Consider the following 21,809-nt stretch of genomic DNA (forward strand, 5'->3'; position numbering starts at 1 on the left):
TCTTGTTACTAAGATATAACAAGCTTGGAACACTGCCCATAGAAAAATATATAATTCTACCGAAGAAAGTTTTTGCCACACTGTGAATATTATCGGTAAAAAGAAAAATGTTTTGCATCATGGAAGTTTAATGTAAATAGCTTATCTGTTAAAATATATTAAAGTTCAAGTGGACAATCAGACTTGGTTTGATGCTACTCTGGTTTACAGATTTAATGAATGTAACCGAAGACGTTAGAATCCATAAACCCAACGTTTCGACACTCCTGTCTAGTGCCTTCATCAAAGGTGATCTAAACGATGCAACAAGAGGTCGTTTTATATGATCACTAATTAGCGGCCTTTTTTTCTGATGAAGTGTAAATAGCCGTCAGGAAGCAAACCGCCATCGTCAGGATCCTTGGGTTTGGCGAAAATATGCCCCAAAGTCTGAAAAGGTTTTTGAGCAACTTTAACGTTGTGGCTATTCAAACTAGACAGGAGTGTCGAAACGTTAGGTCTATGAATTGTAACTTCTTCGGTTACACTCATTAAATCTGTAAACCAGAGTAGCATCAAACCATATGTTAGCTTATCTGTTATTATATAAGTTATATAAATTTTACTGACATTGAAGCTGTCACGCAACAGACCCGAGACCACAGTCGAAACAGTTGCAGCATATAAAAATCGCTCTACTTGCTAGCAATAAAACAAGGAAATTCCACGGGAAATTAATTCACGCTAGACTTAAATATCCTTATTTATAACAGCAAAAGCGCGGATATCAACAACGCGAACGCCACAAATGCAGTAAAGCAGACGTTAAAATTTGTCAATTTCAGGCATGAATATGAATGAAATGAAAAGTAATTTGAATTTGGGGCATCTAACGCTCTCTCATAATCTTTGATTACTTCTATTATATCTTGTTTATTTTTGTTTCTTTTGTCTCTCGATCAGGCCACCTTATTCGCCATGAAATATAGCATAGAACATCACATCTTCCCCTCCCTCCTCCCCTTATTAACGTCTGGTCACAAGGTGACACCATCTTGAGATAATTCGAATCTCGAATTTATAAACTATCTTGGCCCTGCCTTTTGATTGCGTTGTCTGTCTTTTTTTTTAGGTGTTGGAATCACTTTCATGTCACGATTTGAAATATTTGGATATCAGTGACTGTAACAATGTTACATCTGTACAAGTGGCAAAGCTCCTCGCTCGACAACCCAACGTCGAAGAGTTATCGCTGCAAGGTACTTGCCACATGGCTGCCATTTTAAATGTCTTGGCATCAAACCGGCAAAGTCTGGAGAATCTGAGGTATACAATTGAACTTATTTGCTTCTATCATCCCGATTGGATAGGGGTTGAAATTTTAGATGACAAACAAAGCGTCAAGGCTAAAAATACGCGCGAAAAGTAAGAAAATACGTAACAGTCGTAGATGGCCTTTACGCTCTCTTTAGACTATCTGAGCTCGTAAGCATGACATACACAGGATGGTGAAAACCCCACAAGTACCCGCACAGCGAAAGAGCCAGCAACCTTGCTCTGTTGAGGCTCTGTCAAAGCTAATTTATAAGGGTAGTATCTGCTTTGTTTTTGTTTGTTTTTTGTTTAGAAAAGTTTTGGCTGGTTTAAAATCATCGTGTCTCTTTTGAAAATCTCAAAAATCGCAGACGTCTCTTTTAGGAGATTTTTTCAAGATCTTCGTCGCAGAGGGGAAGTGGCCGACAGGGCTACAGCCGCACTCCTAGTTTTAAATTGCCTCCAAATGACAAATGTGACCCGCCATATAATTTCAGGGACAAGGTGATAACACGCTCACAACACGCTGAGCGTGTTTAATATGCGCATATATTATTTTTTAACAATAAGTACACACTGTTTCGTTTTGGTCAAGTTAGCACGCTTGGTCTTTGTTTCGGTTTGAAAAGCGTGATCGATGTTACGCTTAGCGTGCAAGTTAACACAGGAGGACACACTAAAGTAAAACGTAGCTAGATATTTCTGCCGTTCATCCAAATGTTTTCCTCTTGAACTCAATAGTACTTCATTGTGATGGGCAAGCTTACATAATGGTAAACAATGGTAAATAATGGTACGACAAATGAATTTTAACGCCTTCAAAAGTTATACACCATCACGTAATCTTATATAAGTTCCCGTTTAGCAAATTGTTTACTGCATTGATTGAATCGAGTTTCAGGCACGTGACTGAGCGCGTGATTAAGAGAAAACAATCGTTTGAGAGTCGTAGTGCTCCCAGAAACAAAGAGTTGTTGAAAAAAAAATTGTTCCTTACAGTTGATTTTGTTTATCATCCCCTAAAAATCGCTCTGGTCATCCGATGGAATAAACTTTTACACAAATGTTTCGGCCTTTACCGGCTATATGTTATGGCGCTTTATGAATATCTTGCACATGTTTGGTTGTTTACGCGATCGGCGCAATTCGTCTGGCACTGAGTTACATTTTGTGCTTCAACATACTACAAATATCACCAAAAGTAACCACTCCACATAAAAAAAAAGTAATTGAAGTGTCTGCCTTGAATCCTTGCAACTCGTTCGCGGCCAAATGTTTCAACTTTGTTTTTTACGATATAAACACCGATTGGAGGTTCGGTTTTTACCGTAAGAATGAGAGTACATTGACTGTGTAATGACTAAGCGTTAGGTTCAGTTAACATGCGTGCTGCACACCGGGTTACACGCTACTATGCTGTGCCCGCTATTACGCTAGCTTTTGTATTCGAAGGTTAACACGCTTTGCGTGTTTGCCTGCTCGCGCTTCACTGTTCAACGGCGCAAGCTTTATTTTTTGTAGAGTGTTATAAGAAATAAAAGCATGAGCAAATTGTGTTTTAGCGTGCTCAGCAAGCGTTATAGCCAGTTTCTTTTGTTTTCGATTGGAAGCGTGTTGTGAGCGTGCTATCACCTTCGTCCCTAAAATCATATGGAATGGTATAACTCTGAATCCTTGAATGATTCTCTGTCTTAGCGAAACGAACGACACAAACACGAGAAAACGTAGATCTTCTCTATTTACTTTCAGGGGGTTGTAATCACTTGACAATAATCTCAATGCAAGTTAATAATTTATTCATACATTTTTTCCTATGTTCTTAGGGTTCTGGAAATTGGAGGAAATGTACATACCCTCAATCAAGAAAATGTTGATTCTGCACTGGAAGTTCTACCAGTGTGTGAGAATTTGAAGGTTCTCTCTATTTTTAATTGCAATCTTGAACGAAACTCAAAAGACTACTTTAAAAATTTTTTGAACCTAGAAAAATTGAACCTATGGCAGTGTCACCCACGTTTGTTTAAGTGTGCTAAAAATTCTTTGAATTTGGATTTCGAATGTGAATTAAACCCACTGTCCCCTTTGAGAGACATAATATATGCCTCAAAAGAAAAGCAAGGAACCGCTTTGGATAGAGCAATTTTCAATTGTGTCAAAAGTAATCCAAGATTGTGATGGTTTTGCCCAAGTATGCTCTGTGATTGGCCCAGAAATCTTGCGCCACCCTCTCAACCAATCAGATGCAAACCCAAAATCAATCATAACTTTGTTCCTCGCATTTTTCTGCACTTCAGGCCATTTGCATGTATTTACTTTGAGTCCTGATTGGTTCCATGTGATATTTCCCTTTTTCTGACTGGCCATTGCAGTTACTTTGGTTTTGGTTTCACAGTACTCAATTGAAAAGCACTCTGAGTAATACTGCAATTAAACTGGTTCACAGAGACTTTGTCGCCTTAATATTAGACTTGATGTGGTTTTTGTTGTTGTATTTTTTGGCCTTTCCAATTAAGATGAAAATGGAAAAAAATAAATTTCATTCCAGAGAGACATCTGCCCAAAAAGCGAGATGCCTATATGAGGAAATAAAGAAAACCAACCCTAAGTAGTACAGATTTAATCAAATTTTTAACAGATGACAATATAAACAGGTATTACTTTCTCCTCATCAATTACATGCCTCACTAAAGAAGACAATTGAGCAATATCATTCATGCTCATGCTAAGGCAAAGCTCTGTCATAATTTATTTCTCGACAAGATATTGTAGATGAACATAGAGTGATTTTCTCCAACCAATGAAATTGATCATAGACTACTATGCGTTACAAAAATTTTTGGCTTATGTCATGTTTTCCACACACAACATGGGGGTGATCCAACAATCAAACATGCCGCTGGTGTCATACAGGTTTGTTTACATACTGTTTCATGGGTTAAGTAAAATCACGCTAGTTGTTCCTTTTTTAATGTTTCATACAAATTTTGGTTACCTTTTTCCTGCTATGATGTCCTTTGTTGACAAAATTCTCTTGATAAATAGGATACACTGTAAGTGTTTGCAACAAATAAACACTTGTGCACACAACATGTGCAATCCATAATTAATCTAACTAAAAATTCAAGCTGAAATTGCTCATTTAACTAACACAAATAGATAGTTTAAAAAAAAAACTGCTCCAGTTGTACTTGAACATGCAACACTTCTATGGAAATAAACATCTTCACTACAAATAATTCAAGCAAATAACTTCAGGTGAAATAGTTTTTTTGGAATTTGTGAAATTTAAAGTGGACCATAGTGCACTAATATACCATAAATCCATTCTACCTTCCTACTTACTTGCAACTGTTTGGCTCTAATTATTCAATATTATTTCACAGATCACATTAAGTAACTCTCCAATTTACCCTTATATACTTTTGAATAAAATAAAGCAGTTGACACCAGATTGAGGAGTCAAGGCTATTTTATTCACTAATTCATTCATAATTGTTGGTAAGATTTCTTTTTATGTGGGTTGCTGTAAACATAAAGGTTTCAAATAAATTCTTCGCAATTTAAATGTTTGTGTCAATTTTTTTAAATTCTACTGCTCTGGAAATGCACTAGATGTGAAACTCTGGAACTCAACAATTCCAAAGGAAGTTTTGTGGACAAATTTATAGGTCTGATGCGAACATGCTTAAGAGGTCACATTCTCTGTTGATGTTCTCTGGCCATGTCTAAGTACAATTCACAATGTGGAGCAAGGGAATTTTGGATATGACTTGAATTAAGCATGCTTCAAAACCCAATTGAAACTGTTAGAATGAACACATGACCCATTAAGTGTTTAACCCTTAAACTCCCAAGATCTCATTAGTATTTCTCCTTACTGTCTGCCATATAGTTCTTGTGATGTTAGTTTTGAGAATTTGGTATTGGATCAACTAATAATCCCCTTATCAATAATTTTCTTCATTCTCATCACTTGTCTGCTTGATATTGTATTGATAGTGTAAAGAGAAATTCTGTCTTGGTCACACATGGGAGTTAAAGGGTTAATTATTAGTATTACACTGTGCCAAATAGCTTGCCTTATTGATTTTATTTAAAATTACAAAAGGTCTTTCTCCTCAAGTTGCCTCCATTTCCAGTCTCTCCACATTTCATAGTGATACTGTTCTGTGATGTTCAATAAGACCCATCCATCACTATCAACTCGCTCTAAGATACTTGCCACATCTATCAACTCTTCTGTGGTCTCCTTGGTCCAAACTTCGAAGGCTCTATCCCACCTGTAATGGAAAAATCTTTGTCTCGACTTCCCCTTCCTTACCTGCCTCCAGTAATCAAAATCTACCATTTCTTCTGTTGTCATCACTGCATGGTAACACCCTCTTGGAACATTTATCCCTTTCTCCTTCCTTAGTTTGAAAAGATATTGCTCAGTGATGGGGTTAAGGCCTTGGAATACCTTCCTTTCTTCTTTAGAATAGAGCATCTGTAGGGTTGGAAGCTGTGAAGAAAATCAGTCTCCATTAGGAAAGAAAATCTAATGACACTTGGCTTGTGAAAGACTGTCTTCACCAAATTCGTATTAAAATGCACATTTGGCTTAATTTCATCGGGTAAGTACCACTTACCAAGTATCAGTATGTTAATGATGATATGCTATAAATTAACTCAAGGGACAATGAAAACAACCGCATCATTATGTTAACCCAACAAACAAATTTAGCAATTAAAAGACTATTAATCATTAGATGTATTTATAATAATTTAACTTAAAATTCATTGCAGACACAAGGCAATAAAAAACATCCAAAACTAGTCATCAAAGGGAAACAAAACACAAAAGTAATAGTACTAAAATAATAATAATAATAATAATTTAATAATAAGAACAATAATGATATTCCCCTAAACTACTTGACATGTTAACAAGAACATCTCTGCATAATATAAAATGATTATAATAATAGTAATAATAATAATGACATTCCCCTAAACTACTGGGCATGTTACAAGAACATCTCTGCATAGTATACAACAACAACAACAACAACAACAACAGCGGTAAAATAATAATGATAATGACGATGATAATAATAATAATAATAATAATAATAATGTAAGAGAAAACCCAAACAGAAGAAAACCACAGATCACTCACAAATTCTGCATACCTCGTGAGAAGCATCATAAGGAGGCTTGAGGAGCTCATACAAGACCAAATCTTCATCATCTGGTTCACTGGCTGTAAAAAGGCACAACAATGCTTTCTTTAGCAAATAACAAAAAAACAAGGTTTATAGAGATGAATAATTATGGAACAATATAAACCTTGTATCAAAATCCCCTAATTCATACTTACCAGGAAAAGCAACACCAAAACCAACAGAAACCTCTTCCATGGTTTTGTCAGGACTAAATGGACTCACTCCTGTTCTGCATTTCTTAATTCCATCTTCACCTATTCTTGCACTGCTGTTTTCACCAGCACAATGTATAAGTCCTGTACCACTTACTCCAGATTCTTTGTCACTGCAAATATTCTCTTGACCCCTACATCTCATAGTTTCAATGGTAGAGCAACCAACTAGCCCAAGGACACTTCCATGGCCACCTTCTTCACAAGCTGGATGACAACTTTCTTGGGTACTGGGACAATTTTTAATGTCACATACTGGTTGCCCATTCATGATAATTTTCGCAAATGAATTCCGCAGGAATGGCATATCCCTTAAGCTGAAATTCATTTCCAAGTTGTTGACAAATGCACTGATAAAACCCAACACAAAGACACCACAGTCAAAAACATTCTGTCCTTGAGAAGGCAACTTTTCTCTTTCCTCCTGACTTAACCTTCGAAATGAAGAAATATCAATATTTGCAGTTTTGAATTCCCTGCACAAGACCTGAAAAACATAATCACTCCTTCGATCTTTACAAAGGGAGTCAAATTCCCCATACAACTTCATTGGCCTGTCTATTAAGACACACCACCAGTGACCAGGGCAATGAACAGGAAATACAAACTTTTCATACTTGTGAAAATCACACCTAAGCATTTCCTTAACACCCAGCTCTTGGCTGCAGTGATTTAGCCAAAAGGTGCTTGCCACATACACATCCTTTTTCTGACTCATTAAGAATGGACCAATGTAGTTGATCACGACATCATTTATTTGGTTACCTAGCTTGAGGGTACGAACATCTTTTGCTTTGACTTGTCCATGGAGTGTGGCAATGATGGTATCATCACTTATAGTACTGCTTAAATCCCACACCTCATCCAGTGTGCAATGAAAATTTGTGTGCAGCTTAACTTCTGGCAAGTCATTCACTCTCACAGGATTGCCATAAGTTCCAGGCCCTTGAAGGTTTACAGCAGCAAAATCTGGGTTCTGATATGCTTCTCTCTGAATGTAACCTAGGCCATCTTTAAGGGACAGTGGAAGAGCAGATGTCCTGCGACTATCAAGAAGTACAATTGCATCTGCTTTAAAGAGCAGAGTAACAAAGTGATATTCCTTTGTCCTCACAATGAGTGATGGTCTCTCATCTGCCTGGAGACTGCTGGTGTCAAGGGAATTAATTGCAGCACCATCCACAAGTGCCCTTAAGGGTAAATCTAGTCTTTGAAATGTACAGTTCTTCCTAATTGCTGCCTCCTCCATTGCTAAAATACTGTAATCACCATCAAGACCCCGCATAGGCTCTAAAGGTACAGAAAATCCACAGCCAACTTCACAAACCTGTTTTAACCAAATGATGTCTGCTGCCAAATCTAGGTGAAACAAATTGAACATAGTAGGTCCTTTCCTGGAACAACCTATTGCATTGTTCATTGCACAAAGTCCACAGAATGAGCTGTACCCTTGAACTCGCATACACTCCTGACTGCCATTGTTGCTACTTAGGCGCACTTGGCTCTGTACATCTTTATTTGCATGCTTGTCAATAATCTTTAAAAAGTACCTCAAGTTACTTCTTTCTGTGGCATTATCTTGAGAAGGATTTATGGCTGCAAGAAAGCCCTTCAAGGGCATTACAAACTTGGCCAGTTCACTGCAATAAGGATCAATGTTCTCTAGATGTTGCTGACACTTGTCCTTCAACTCAGCTGGCTTCCATAGCATTCCTTGATTGCTTCCTGGCATGAACAGCAATGATGTGGATGGCTCACCAAGGGTGACTTCATGGGTTTTCAGACTTCCTTGGGGTGTACTGCATCTGTTGGATCCAACATCAACATTTAAATCATTTGTATGGTCAAGCAGATCATCCTTATTGAACACTGGCTCATCAACACCGACTTGGGTGCTAGGTCTTTTGATACTGTCTTTATCATGGCATGAAGTACTAGCCTCAGTTGTATGGCTACTTAACAGAGGGGTTTCCTTTGGAGCTGTCTGAGATGTTTTCATTATACTATCATCAGATGGTACAATGCAACCATCTATTGTTACACAGAAGAGCCCACAGTTAACAGCCATCTGAAGCACAAGATTCTGGCAGCAGGGATGAAAGCATGGAGTTTCTTTTTGCTCTCCAACGCACGACAAGCACTCAGAGTGTTCCTCGTAACTGGTGAGATGAAGAATTGACTTTCCCAGGTTTTGCTTTCTGTCTCTCTCCCAAAAGATTGTACCATAGAGAAAGTACTGAAAACCCGAAGCCTGTAAAGTTTGAAGGCCAGTTACAAACTTCTGGTGAAACACAGCTTCTTCTTCCTCTCTGTCAGAAAACGACGATACCATGGCAAGGAGTCCATAATCCAGAACCTGACAATAACTCTCCAATAAATCATCAATACTTCTATGGTGAGCCACTTTCCTCAACCTTAGACTTTGATTATACATCTCCTTACGCACAGTTAGGCCAAACTCTGAAATGAAATTGTGCATATTCAGCAAAGATAACTTGGGGGGTGTTTCACAAAGGGGAAGTTCACACTGCTTTTCCTTGAACAAAACCATCTGGCCACCAAAAATGGATTTAACTACCAATTGCTCTCCACATTCTTTCTCCACCTTGAACATTCCTCCAGGACGCACCTCTTTGATGACCCCCAGAACATTCAAGGGCTGAAAGGGATCTGGCTTTGAAAAATGCAATCCTTCTGAACGTGGATTTTGGAAGAGAACTTTGTCTCCCACCTTAAATTCCCGCTCTTTAGCCCTCTTAAGAGCCCGTTTGTGACTCTTTTGAATGGTGTGTTCTGTTGCTTCAAGCACATCCACCATCTTAGATTTGTATTCTTCACTCAAGTTGAAGAGGTATTTCGTGATGCTCTCTACCTGGAATTCTGCCTCTGAATCCACTGATTGAAGTGGGATGTTGTTGTGACTGTGAGAAGGTGGAGAATGTGAATTTCCTTGCACTATCTTCTTAACAGCTGCTGACAACTGCTTAGCTGAAACACCCAATGCGGACAATAATATGGTCTCAGAAGAAATTTGCAGGATGGCCTCTGTTATCTCTTCTAATTTAGATTTATCCATGGAAGTGCTTTCCCCATGTCTCTCAAGTTCAATGAAATCTTCTGATGAAAATTCATAATCCTCAAGGCAACCATCTTCAATACTTTCTGTCCACATACTATCATCTGGGATGATGTAGTCCACCAAGCAGGAAGGCTCACGGTTCTTATATATTCGAAAAGGCACATCATTAATTGTGCTGTGCCACTTGCAATTCAAAAGGTCTGCAATAGCAGAGAGTAGTAAAGGCCAGACATTGGCCTGAAGATCTCTAGGCAACTGTTGTAAAAACCTTGCAAGTAACCTTTTGACTTGCTTGTTGAGATTTTCTATCTGGCCTTGAGACTGTGGGTGGTGTGGCCTACCATGAACCATGCAAACTTCAAATTCTTTGCAAAGTTTTTGCACTACCTCTCCAATGAATTCACCACCATTATCTGACTGAATTACAGTAGGTGACCCTTCCTTGATGAACAAGGCCTTCAGAACGGCATACACTTCTTCTGCAGACTTTGTTTTTAACGGGAACAGCCAACAAAACTTTGAGAAACAGCACTTGACTGTTAGAATGTAACGGTAGCTCCAACAATTATTCTGCATAAAACTACGGTGCTTCTTTGGGGCCATGTCAATAAGGTCACACTGTAGTCTGGAATGGGGGCGAAAAGATCTAATGGGGACAGGAGGGGGAAGCACTCGCATTGGCAAGGGGTTGTTGACCTGACATGTTGAGCATCGAGCCAAGAAGGCCCTAATAAGGTTGAAAATACCCTTAAATACATATTTTTGATTGAATAGCCTACTCAAGGCATTCACCCCTCCCGGGAGGCAAGTATCCTCTCCAAGGACACCTTTAATGTAGTGTAAACTGCTTAATACACCATCTACAGCCTCTCTGTAGAGAAGTTGCTTTGTAGTCTTAAGCTCTCCTTGAACATAACTGTTGACCAAAACAACAAGGATGCCATTTTTGTCACGGACAATCTTACCTTCTTGGTCAAGTTTTAGTGTGTAGACTGGTCTTTTCAGGCTACGTTGTTCAAAAAATCGTCTTTTATACTGATTAAAGAAAGCATTTAAGTTTTCATTCTTCTCTGAAGAAATACCATCTTTTGGGAAAGATGTATATCCTGGAGTACAATACAAAACTGTATCTGCCAGTTTTTCATAAAAATATTTCTGGCATCCATTGAAGCTACAATCTGCTAAATAAAATATAGTATTTGTGAATAAGTAATAGTTATAGAAGATTGCTACCTTTAACATACATTTATTGATTAACCCTTTACACCCTAACATCATTATGCATATTCTCCATACTGTTCTCTATACATTTCCTGAAGCCCTGACAAAGAGAGTTTTTATAAAAATCAAGAGATTTATAAATTGTTGGTCATTCCCTTTATTCTCACGAACTCAATGTTTGATTCAGGGGAGATATTGTAAGGAGAAATTAGAAGCTGGTCACTTTTAGGGGTTAAAGGGTTAAGATTTTTTCTTCCATAACGGGTAAAACAGATCCTATTTAATGGTTCAGAGATGACCTTTCTACAAGTAACTGGAATTGAGGCAATGGAAGATATTACTGCATGCTCAGTATATTGTTGCACAAAAGTATTTAAAAGTTTCCTGTTTCTGAATTTCAGTAGTCGATAACTGTTGTATTCCAGCACTGTTATTTTCCAGCCCCTCTCAGCTGTTCTCAGTTTCTCAGCAGGAGTTAACTATTGTATTCCAGCACTGTTAATTTCCAGCCCCACACAGCTGTTCTCAGTTTATCAGCAGGATTTACTGTTGTATTCCAGCACTGTTAATTTCCAGCTCCACACAGCTGTTCTGAGATTACTAGCAAGGAACAAATATTCTTTTCCAGTCCTTACTTGTATTTTCAGTTGCATACTATTCTTCCCACATTTCTTAATAAATGAACCTATATTTAGTGGACACTTCTATATCACAGACACTGGAGAAGGTTCTCAGAGAAGTTACCTTTGATACTTTTATAACTATAAAAGTAATAGCTTTCACTGCAATTTAAAGTGATTTAATTTTTGAAATACAGTTAACTTCTCCACTAACCCCACAACACCTGTGCAAAGCATATCAATTACAAATAACAAATATGGAGAGTTGCAAATTACTTTCAATACTTTATAGTGCAAGCAATGTATTCCCTACCGTCATTTTTCAGTGTTTTCTTTCCATTTACAGACTCAAGTGGCTGTAATGAAAAAAACAAATTCAAACAATTTTACCTCACTTCTTAAAGCAAGAAGTCACAAGACTAAACAACAAGTGTAGAAACTTAGACATACTTAGGCTAAAACTCTGATTCAAAAATAAAAAAATGACCCCCCTGCAAAAAAAAATTGTACCACTGTCTTTGATACCATCCTGTCACTCTCCTATTTTTTTTTCACTTTTCTTTACTTCTAATTTGTAAACACATATAATGCTTCTTCTCAATGGGAAGTGTCTTCAAGAAAACCCAAATAACGAAACAGTATTGGCAAGAAAGATAGCCAAATGAACAGTAGTATCGAATTAGAGCTTAGAGCAATTAAACAACATGAATGGCTGCTACACCCCATTCTTTTTTCCCAGGTCTACATGAACTAGATTTTGAGCACAGAATGCAATACCTCACCAAACATCTGCTATGATGACTCACTTTAAAGTGTGCATGATTATCACCTCTTGCTGAGATAGCACACTTCACTTCAATGTTTTTATTACTACACATATGGGGGCTTTGGTAAGATTGTGGAAAGGAGGGACAACGTTTGAGCAGCTGGGAGGGACCAAAATGACAGTGTGACAGCCATTTATTCCCACTTGGATGGCAAAGTCTGGGGAACCTTCCCCTGGAAATTTAAAAGTTCAGATGTCCAAAAGGGTCCATTTTAGGCCACTATTTCCCAAGTTGGCTAAAAATTATAGCTGCTACGAGGGTGAGTATTGACACTGAATTAATGAATAGAATACCTTTTATGTAACTAACTATATAAACATTATACATAGCAATGTTGTCTCTGTGATGATGTCTGTGTGGTCTTGTTTGATTTTTACTTTTGCCTTGCTCAAAAAATGAGATTGTGCTGAGGACGACATTAGATTTTGGGGTACAGTGCTGTGATTTCTAACACAGTATCTTTAATGCAATTACTGATGGCAAAGGAGCTAATCAGTACTTCAATGATAAATGTAGAGCATGGCAATTAATGAAACGATCAATGTCTAATCATGAACTAGCTCTTTGTCAGTGACAAGTTCACAAAATTAATATTGGTGAAGGTTACTTCATACAACAATTACTGTAAACCACCATACCAAAAAAAATGGTGACTGGTACATTCAACCAGAACTCTTTGTGCAAGAAAATACTGGAACCAATCATAAAAACAAGCAGTAAAGGTCTGAAAAATTTAAACCTTGCATACATAATGTTGTTGTTTTGTGAAATATTACTTTCTACGAGTGCCTTAGCCTAAGAGTAATAGTAAAATGCACAGGTGCCATATTTGTCTGTGAGTGGATTGAATCTATTGGGTGAACACCAGAAAAAATAGTAATATTGATACAAATAGGCTGAGGGTTTAGTATAGGTATGCTGTGGTTTAGTTTTATCCTTAGTTTAATTCTTTTACTTTTAATAGAGGCCAAATTGATAGTGACACATCATCTCATCATAACTTAGGCTAGGAGCTAAATTTTATCTTTCTCTACACAAAATGCATTTTTCATTCATATCATTAACAAAACCAAAGGAAAATGATGTTTATACCAAGGACAAAAATTAAGCACAACATATACCTTTTTATAACTAGTGCATAATTCGCCAAGAAAATGTTTAGAATAGAGCTTACCACCTCATCAGCACTTTTGTTTTCTTTGCTTTGCTGCTGGTTCTCATCCATGCCTGTATGAATGATATTTAGTAAGGGTGAAAGGATTGGTATTTTCTTAGCAAAGATAGTTGCAGAGAGTTTCTCCACTAATATACAGATCGCCAAATGCTCACAATGAATGCCAACAAGACCAAGTTCTTGCTAACACATGTAGGAGCAATAATTGCTAATAGTAGGCAATAGTCTGTATTGAATTAAGTATTCATTTCTGCATGAATTAGTGTTTATTTCATTTTAATGTTTGTGAAACATAGCTGAAAAAGTATGGATAATGTGGTAACATATAACATACATATTGTTATCATATTCCTTATAATTTGGTACAGGGGACTTTACTCTAAATTGATCAAAATAAAGAAAGTGATATATGTCAGCCACTGATTTAAATAGCAAAGCACTAATTATTAAGTGAAGAGTAATTTTGCTGCAATTCTGTCCCTTCTGGGTGAGCAAAGAGAACGATTTAATATATTGTAACCCAACTGTTACTTGTTGGAGAGCATTGGGAGACAGCACCCTATCCTTTATGACAGAGACCAGATCTTCATCATACGAGTTAGCAGTTTGTGAGTTAACCTCCCAGGATATGTGATATTTGACATCAACCATACCAGAGGTTGAATTTTTGCGTAGTCCCATACATTTACAATGAATACATGTCTTCCACTGTATCCATAATAGCCATCATTGTAGGCACAATGAGATGGAGAAAATCACACATTTTTGGGCATTGAAACACCGAGATCTGCCCTGTTTTTCAATTATGTAACATCTAGTTTTACATGTTCCACGCAAAATATAAAAATCAGCCCTCGACACTGAAGGATTCAATGAATCCAAGTTAGTAGTTACTCGCACGCTTCGCCATGCTGTCACATGAAATCTACAGTATTAAGCCCAAAACTTGAACGTGATCTTTGAAGAATGGTTGTAATATTTGAATTTAACAAAATACTAGCATAAAATGCAACCGAAACCTTACCTTCCTTTAGTAGTTCTGACAAAAAAGCACAACTTCGATCACCGCAGCGCACTCCAAACCAATAAGGGAAGCTACGAGGCAATGTCAAATTCTCGTCTTCCTAACCTTTCCAACGTATCGAAGAAAATTTCACTGATACTTCGCGCTTAAAAACGCAACAAGAATATTAATCTTTTAACAATCCGAAGTGTCCCAAAACGCATCAAGGATAAGCCCATGAAACAAGAATAGCCCATGAAATTCTCAACCTTCGAGCGCGGAAAACTTAACGATAGTCTCACAATTTTGCATTGCATCCCTTCCCTAGTTGGGAAGTGACACGCAGAAGACACGTTCACAACGCACTTTGATTGGAAGAAATAAAACCGCATTCTATTTAACAAATAGAGAAGCCTTGACTGTGCTCTGTTCTGTTATAAAGCACGCAGGAAGCGGCTAGAGCACGAAAGAAGTGTAGGGAGAAACACGAGACGTAGTCGAGTGTTTCTTCCCACTTCTTGAGTGCTCTAGCCGCTTCCTAAGTGCTTTATAACAGAACAGAGCACAGTCAAGGCTTCTCTATTTGTTTTATAATAAAGAATCCGTTAAATTCCCCATGTATTACTTTCAATTTTCAAAACAAACTTTATTTCCAAAGCGAAGAACAGTGTCGTCAGCATGCTCTATACTCTCATAGAGCACGCTACAATAAGCCAATCAGAATCCCTGTTAGAATGGTTCAAATAATCTGATTGGCTGTACAAGACAAAAGCTGTCAAAAGTGTCAAACCATCAAAGTTCAAAAACCATCAAAGTTCACACTCTGCGATAGTTTACAAACTAAAATAATTCGGCAGGTCGAATGTAACACTTTTGCCTGAAGTTTTTAATTCAGAATCTTGAAGTGAAATGTTAAGTGAACTTCAGCCGAATTATGGCTCATAAAAACACGCGGGTTTTTTCACATGACAAGGTAGAAAACAAACTGTTCAAGGCGAGTGTTTTTTAAATGAACGACAGCCGAATTCACCGGAACATGAAGATCGCTCGGGATGACAGCGCCGCAAAACTCGGCTGCAGTGACTGAAGTGGCTTTCCACTCAACACATTGGAAAGGATATCAGAGCGAGCTCTTATTTTTTCACTCGAAGGGCGGCCGATGTAGTTTCTGAGGCTTGCTTTACTGTGATGACCGGAGATCGGCATGATAAGTGAGCCGCGATGGACTTCAGCATGATCATATTTGCTCAGACACCGTCATGATTAGTATGAATTTTAACAATTATGCCAGTTTGGTTATATTTTTCATCATTTCTGTTTTGTTCTGTTTTGTTTTTGAACTCTGAACTTTATATACTATACGAGTGTTGGCTGTGTTTGATTTTCATTACCGTACGTAAGCATGCAATCTAACTGAGCGTGAAAATCTTTAAAACTCGGAATGTCTATTTTGTTTTTCCTTTGAGGATTTTCGTATCTGCCCACGTTTTAATAACGTAAATAACGGCGCCTGGTATGTTTACAAACCTTTCTTTGGTTCTTCTGTTACTACTTGCCGGCTCGCTTGTTCCGAAATTCCACTTTCAATTATCGGAAAAAAGCTAAAAAGAAGTCCCGGAAAAGGTCGAACATGGTACAATTTGGCAGATGGCGTGACAGCTTTAGCTCAGTTCTATGCTCTATGCTCTCATAGAGCACGCTCTTTCAACCAATGACAGCGCGCGTTATATCCGAACTTTATTATAATGGTTATTAGGTGTGAGGACATAACTACAACGGAAGACACAACTGCAACGCTACAAATGGTCAGCATTAGATTCCATCCACCAAAACCACCTCGGTCGAGAGGGACTGAGATGGAATATTTAATGACTTGCAAAACATAACCGAAGATTCTCGGAAATCCGCAAGTGATGTAGCCGAACATCAAAAGCTGTAAATCCCATGATTCTTGAGGAACAAACAGAAACAGCATAGCGAGAATTTTAAGTCGCGAACCATTGATGGTAGACATGCAGATAATTTAGGATACGTAAATTCTGTTGATGAGGCGCTTAAACTTATTGCGGAATTTGAAACAGGATTGACGACGAAGTTTTCTTTCTTTAAAGCTGTCAAAGGTTTCGGGAACATATATTTATATATATTTGATATAGCTCCTTAGCATTACAAAACTTTGCTATCGCTATTGTGCATTCTCACTAGTTTGTCTAGTTCAAGTCCTCTGGCATGGCTTGGATGATACCACAATCGTGGAATCATTCGGGTTAATTTAATGCTTACACCTCCTTCCTCGGACAGAAGTCACAAAATACTGGGGGAAGATGCATGAGATATTTAAGGAGCAAAAATTCGTTTTTTACTGGTGTGCCTTTCCTAATTTTGGGAAGGAAAGTGTTCAATTGCCAGCACGGCATAGATTGAACAGCTGGAGAGAAAAGGAAACGAAAAGATACAGAAGAAAGTACTGTATATAATAATTTCTTTTTATCCTCAACCTTTGTGTTTCTGTCAACTATGGCTTGCTAATTTGAAAGGTCAAATACATGAATGGGTCATATGACATTGATCTCAGAATACTTTTATGACAAACGTGATAACAGTTCAATCTTGGCTAAATTGAAGATGGTTTAGAAGTTAACAATTGTAAGAACTTTTCACTAACATATGCTGCTGACAAAGGAGAAAATATATGCAATTCTGCATTTTTTGCATTCTATCAAGCAATCATATGTTTGCTCCTTATCACGCTATGACACTTCCGTTTTGTCACATTCCAAAAAATAACTTGAGAAATACACTGTCACTCATCTTACACTGTTATATTCACCTATTACAGAAGGCTGGAAACAAAGATTTTGTTTTCAAGAAAATAAGATTTCTTGTCCAAGACACAAGGAAGTTTGACTGCGAAGCACAGATAAAAATGCGAAAAATTTTATTTTTTTCAGAGAACAAGGTAGTTCTACTCATGTATAAACAGAACAAATGCGATTTGATAAATCAGATATGCGGCATGACTCCTTTTCTTCCATCCCCACTCAAAACAAGCAAACACACCTATAGAGGTTCCAGTCTGGTCTGCAAATGAAAAGGAGGAAGGTGATCACTGCAAAATTAAGCATTAGGGTTCTTATTTATAACATATTGATTATTGTATACTGATATCTAGAAATTAAGGTTGCAAGTAGCAGCCAGCTGAGTTATAGTTTGAGTTTTATCAAGTCCATTACTTTGTTAAATTTAGAGTAACCTTGACTTGAGAGAGGAAAATTGAGGAGCTGTAATATACTAATCATCAATTAGGGACCACAAAGAAAAATTTATTTATAGAGACTTTTGAAGGAGAGGGGTAAGACTTGTGACAAGCTGGCAGACATATAGATAAACTTTACTGCTAAATGGGTTACAATACAAAGTGCTCAGTATTTGGATCAGCTATGGCTCAACTTAAACTTTGCTTTAGCTTCAAGTTTAATCCTTTGTGGTTTCCTTTCTCTGTGTTTATTTTTCAAGTTATGTACACAGAAGAACACAAAAATGACAAGGAATGCTTTTGAATATCAAGAGGCTGGAATAAGCAAGAAACCAAAACTGAATTTTAAACAGTACAAAGTTAATTTGATCTTCCAATGTTATTTAATTTTAACCATAGAATTTGCTATTTAAATTTATCCCCTCCATTTTTCTGGGTATTGTGAGCAAAAACAAACAATTATCACAAAATGCATGGTATACAATGGTTTGATTCACCAATGTGGCAAAGGCCTTTCACTGTCTATCCATAAAAAGGGAAATAGTTTGTAAACTGTAAGACATTCTGCATGTTGAGTGTATACTTATTCATCCATGTGAAATTAAAGGTTACTTGAAATAAGTGTGAAAGATTTATAGGATTTTCAGACCCCTGATAACAATTACTAATGTGCTGATTTGTTGTACTTAAAGGTTATGATTTTGGCGGAAATAGTGGAAGAAATTTCTGGACCTGGAATTTTGTTGCAAATGTTTGTTTAAATCAGTTTAAGTCAGTTAAAAACTCTCCTGTTTCAAGATTACATGATTACCACACCAGAACCTTTTGTATTCTATATTATGCACCATGTTATGATTATGGTTTCAATAATAAAAGGTGCTGACTCAATAACTTTCCAAAATATCTCTACATACAAAGAAATAGATTGTGGTTATGTACTCCAAATAGCAGGTCACATCAGTCTTCTGTAAGCAAGTAGCAGAAATTTCTGTGGTGGTTTTGGTGGATGGAGAGAAACATCCACCAAAACCACTTTATTCTATGTGTTAAGAGTTATGATAATCATTATGAACGTTTGGTCGGTCAGCAATTGTGCACCATAAAAAATAATTAGCCAGAGCACTAACTGCTAATTAGTGGTATAAATCTTTTGTCTCCCTGAACATCTAACAATGGCTATAGATAAAATTTAAAAAATATATTGTTGATGGTTTTGGTCAAAGTTTTCAAAGTTTTGGTGGATGTTACCTAATGACATCCACCAAAACTACGTAACATCTAAGCACCTTTTAAATACGTGAAATATCTGCATAAAATTGCGTAAAATGTTTTATAATACTACAATCGAACAATAAATTAATACTTACCATTTCTTTAGTAAAAAGTTTTGACGCAATTTCCCAAACAAATAATACACTTGGGTCATCGGGATAAGTCGGCATGTTGTCGTAGCTTCGTAATTTTTTTCCATCATTCCATCTCAGTCCCTCTCGACCAAGGTGGTTTTGGTGGATGGAATCTAATGCTGACCCGACTAAATACAGGAATGGCTCCGACCTGTGATTGGATGATAAAAATAGTAAAAGTTAATAAGTTATATCTTAACTCGTTAACTGCGTGTCTCGAAGCGGAACAATGAGATACCAATGTAAAAACACTGATGTGTCAAACAAGAAATGGCTACTTACATAACGAAGAGAAGGCAGAGTCTATCTTGTTCAGCGAGGTCGTTCAGTGATATTCCGGCGATGAAAAAGTCATCCGCTGACAAGTTCCGCTGAAAAAACTCATTTAGTCAGTTTAAGCGGACGACCAGAGACTGGAGCCATTCGTGTATTTCACCGCAGACAGGAATGGCTCCAACTCATGCGTACATTAATTTTTTTTCGCCCTGGCTATATAATTTATACACCGAGATAAAAACTGATCAAGAGCGATTTCTTAGGTTCTTCTTATATTGTAATCTACAACAAATGAAGCCCTCTTTTATTACTACAGGGCCATGTAGTTTCCAAGTTTTAAAATAATGCAGCAACTGCATGTCACGTTTGGAAAATCACGCAATGTTGCGTGACGCTGCGACCAATGTCTTTACTTTACAGCATGCTCTGCTGGAGAAATAAGGCTTGGCCGCAATCGAGGGAGTTTTTTTTTCGTGGAAAACTGATTTTCTAGGCTATTGTTCACATGAAGGAGAAATCCATTCATCGGGCTCTTCATCTTTTTTTGCACAACACCTAAAGGAAGAAAGTCGCGGATTAATTTTGCTTGGTAATTTCTAACAACTCCACTAGACCTAAAAACAAACCAAACCAAAAAAACGTCTTACCAGTCAAGCCAGTTGCAGTAGCTCTCGCACTGAATCATGTTGAAGTACCTTGACTGTTTGCAATGATGGTACAACCAATCTTCAAAAAGTTTTCGGCCATAACAAGAAAGCATGAAATGATTTTATAAAACTTGTTCTAAAATTAATGAAGGCTGTTCATCACATGACGCTGTATTGGAACGTGTATATCTCGTTTGCTATTGTATCACACTACTGTTTTAGACAAGGTATTTATACCACTTAAATTTAAGAAAGAATGAGTAGAACATAAACCACATTTTCTGTAAAGTACACGAGCCATCCTAACCTAATTTGCCAACTACTTTCCAGGCATCGTCTGTAAAAAATCGCTTCAATTTTTAAAATTTGAAAATTTTTTAGCTAAAACCGTAGCTCCCAAAAATATTTCTCACCTCGCCTAAAAAAATTTTCAGAAGAAATTTTCAAATTTTTCACAGCTTTGCCTATTCCTGCTCGTAGGTCCAGCCAAGCCCTTATGGTCATTGGCCCACGCAATGGCCGCTAACAATGGCTTAGGCGTTTGGTGTTGACTTGTAAAACTCCCTGAAGAAGTTTACGACAGTTAGACGAAACGCGTCAGAGAATAAAGAAGTTTTACAACTACTGTTCGCACAGCGCTACTCACTAGTTTAGTTTTAAATTAAAAAATTTTTTTTTTTTAAATTGTCTAAAAATTATATAAAAATTATTGAAAAAAAATTAATAAACAGTCGGAGCTATTCCTGTCAGCGGTGAGATACAGGAATGGCTCCAGTCTCTGATCGTCCGCCTGAACTGACTAAATGAGTTTAGTCAGCAGATGACTTTTTCATCACTGGAATATCGCTGAACGACCTCGCTGAAAAAGAAAGGCTGCCTTCCCTTCGCTACGTAAGTAACCATTTCTTGTTTGACACATCGGTATTTTCACTCGCATTGATAGTTCATTGTTCCGCTTCGAGACACGCGGTAAACAATACTCACGAGCAAGGAGTTAAGATGTAACTTATTAACTTTTACTATTTTTATCATCCAATCACAGGTCGGAGCCATTCCTGTATTTAGTCGCTTGTGAGGGAAGGTCGAGTTTTGACTTAGAAGATTTCAAATTTATTTCTTTACTCGAGTATTCGGCGGATAACAGAAAAGTTAGTCGGAAAAAGCACTTACTGAATGCCCGTCAGGAACAATTTTTCTTACCCGAAGGACACTGTTCGTGTATTTTATGGGAAAAAAGTCCGAAGGAATCCGAAGAGAAACATGTGGGGATATTGTTTCTTGGAGGAGCTAGATACAATGAGCCGTCCACATGGGAGTTAGGGAATTCCCTTACTCTAATGGAATTCATTTTATCCAGTAGTGATGTTGAAATTAATTCTTGCAATGTGTTTGGACCCGATAAATTGAGAGGATCATCTTTGTTTCCCTTGCAAGGGAGTACGCTCATCAACGCACGGTCAAAGTTACCGCCTGATCCTGAGGAGTATGTTTTGCTTTTGTGGGGAGGGATAGATACGAGAACCATGACATGTACGAATGAGCTGATGAAAATAAATATTACTGCTAAAGACAAGCAAAATAAAAGGACAGC

At 37.4% G+C, this 21,809-nt stretch overlaps 1 protein-coding gene, 1 long non-coding RNA gene and 1 pseudogene across 3 annotated transcripts; 1 reads left to right on the top strand and 2 right to left on the bottom strand.

Annotated features, from left to right (window-relative positions):
- Nucleotides 1-638: 638 nt before the first annotated feature.
- Nucleotides 639-3,797, top strand: LOC149043524 (uncharacterized). The gene is made up of 2 exons (XM_089210316.1): nucleotides 639-1,305; nucleotides 3,117-3,797. Exons 1-2 carry the CDS (start codon nucleotides 1,250-1,252, stop codon nucleotides 3,466-3,468), a joined length of 408 nt encoding a protein of 135 aa, XP_089066442.1. The 5' UTR covers nucleotides 639-1,249; the 3' UTR covers nucleotides 3,469-3,797.
- Nucleotides 3,798-3,894: 97 nt separating this feature from the next.
- On the bottom strand, nucleotides 3,895-13,952 carry LOC149043525 (uncharacterized; annotated as a pseudogene). Its single transcript, XR_016187899.1, has 4 exons — nucleotides 13,631-13,952; nucleotides 11,943-11,985; nucleotides 6,465-10,966; nucleotides 3,895-5,794 (listed from the first exon to the last, which is right to left on the bottom strand). The product of XR_016187899.1 is annotated as an uncharacterized LOC149043525 (transcript).
- Nucleotides 13,953-17,554: 3,602 nt separating this feature from the next.
- LOC149043526 (uncharacterized) lies at nucleotides 17,555-19,426 on the bottom strand. The gene is made up of 2 exons (XR_016187900.1): nucleotides 19,257-19,426; nucleotides 17,555-17,714 (listed from the first exon to the last, which is right to left on the bottom strand). It is a non-coding gene; the product is annotated as an uncharacterized LOC149043526 (long non-coding RNA).
- Nucleotides 19,427-21,809: the final 2,383 nt, after the last annotated feature.

The sequence above is a fragment of the Pocillopora damicornis genome, chromosome 6, assembly GCF_964200805.1.
Source record: "Pocillopora damicornis chromosome 6, jaPocDami1.2, whole genome shotgun sequence".
NCBI classification, from domain to species: domain Eukaryota; kingdom Metazoa; phylum Cnidaria; class Anthozoa; order Scleractinia; family Pocilloporidae; genus Pocillopora; species Pocillopora damicornis.

Excerpts from the sequence above, each read along its gene's own strand:
- LOC149043524 (XM_089210316.1), top strand. The coding sequence starts at position 1,250 with ATGGCTGCCATTTTAAATGTCTTGGCATCAAACCGGCAAAGTCTGGAG. Across the intron at positions 1,306-3,116 it reads CAAAGTCTGGAGAATCTGAG|GGTTCTGGAAATTGGAGGAA; the intron begins GTATACAATTGA and ends CTATGTTCTTAG.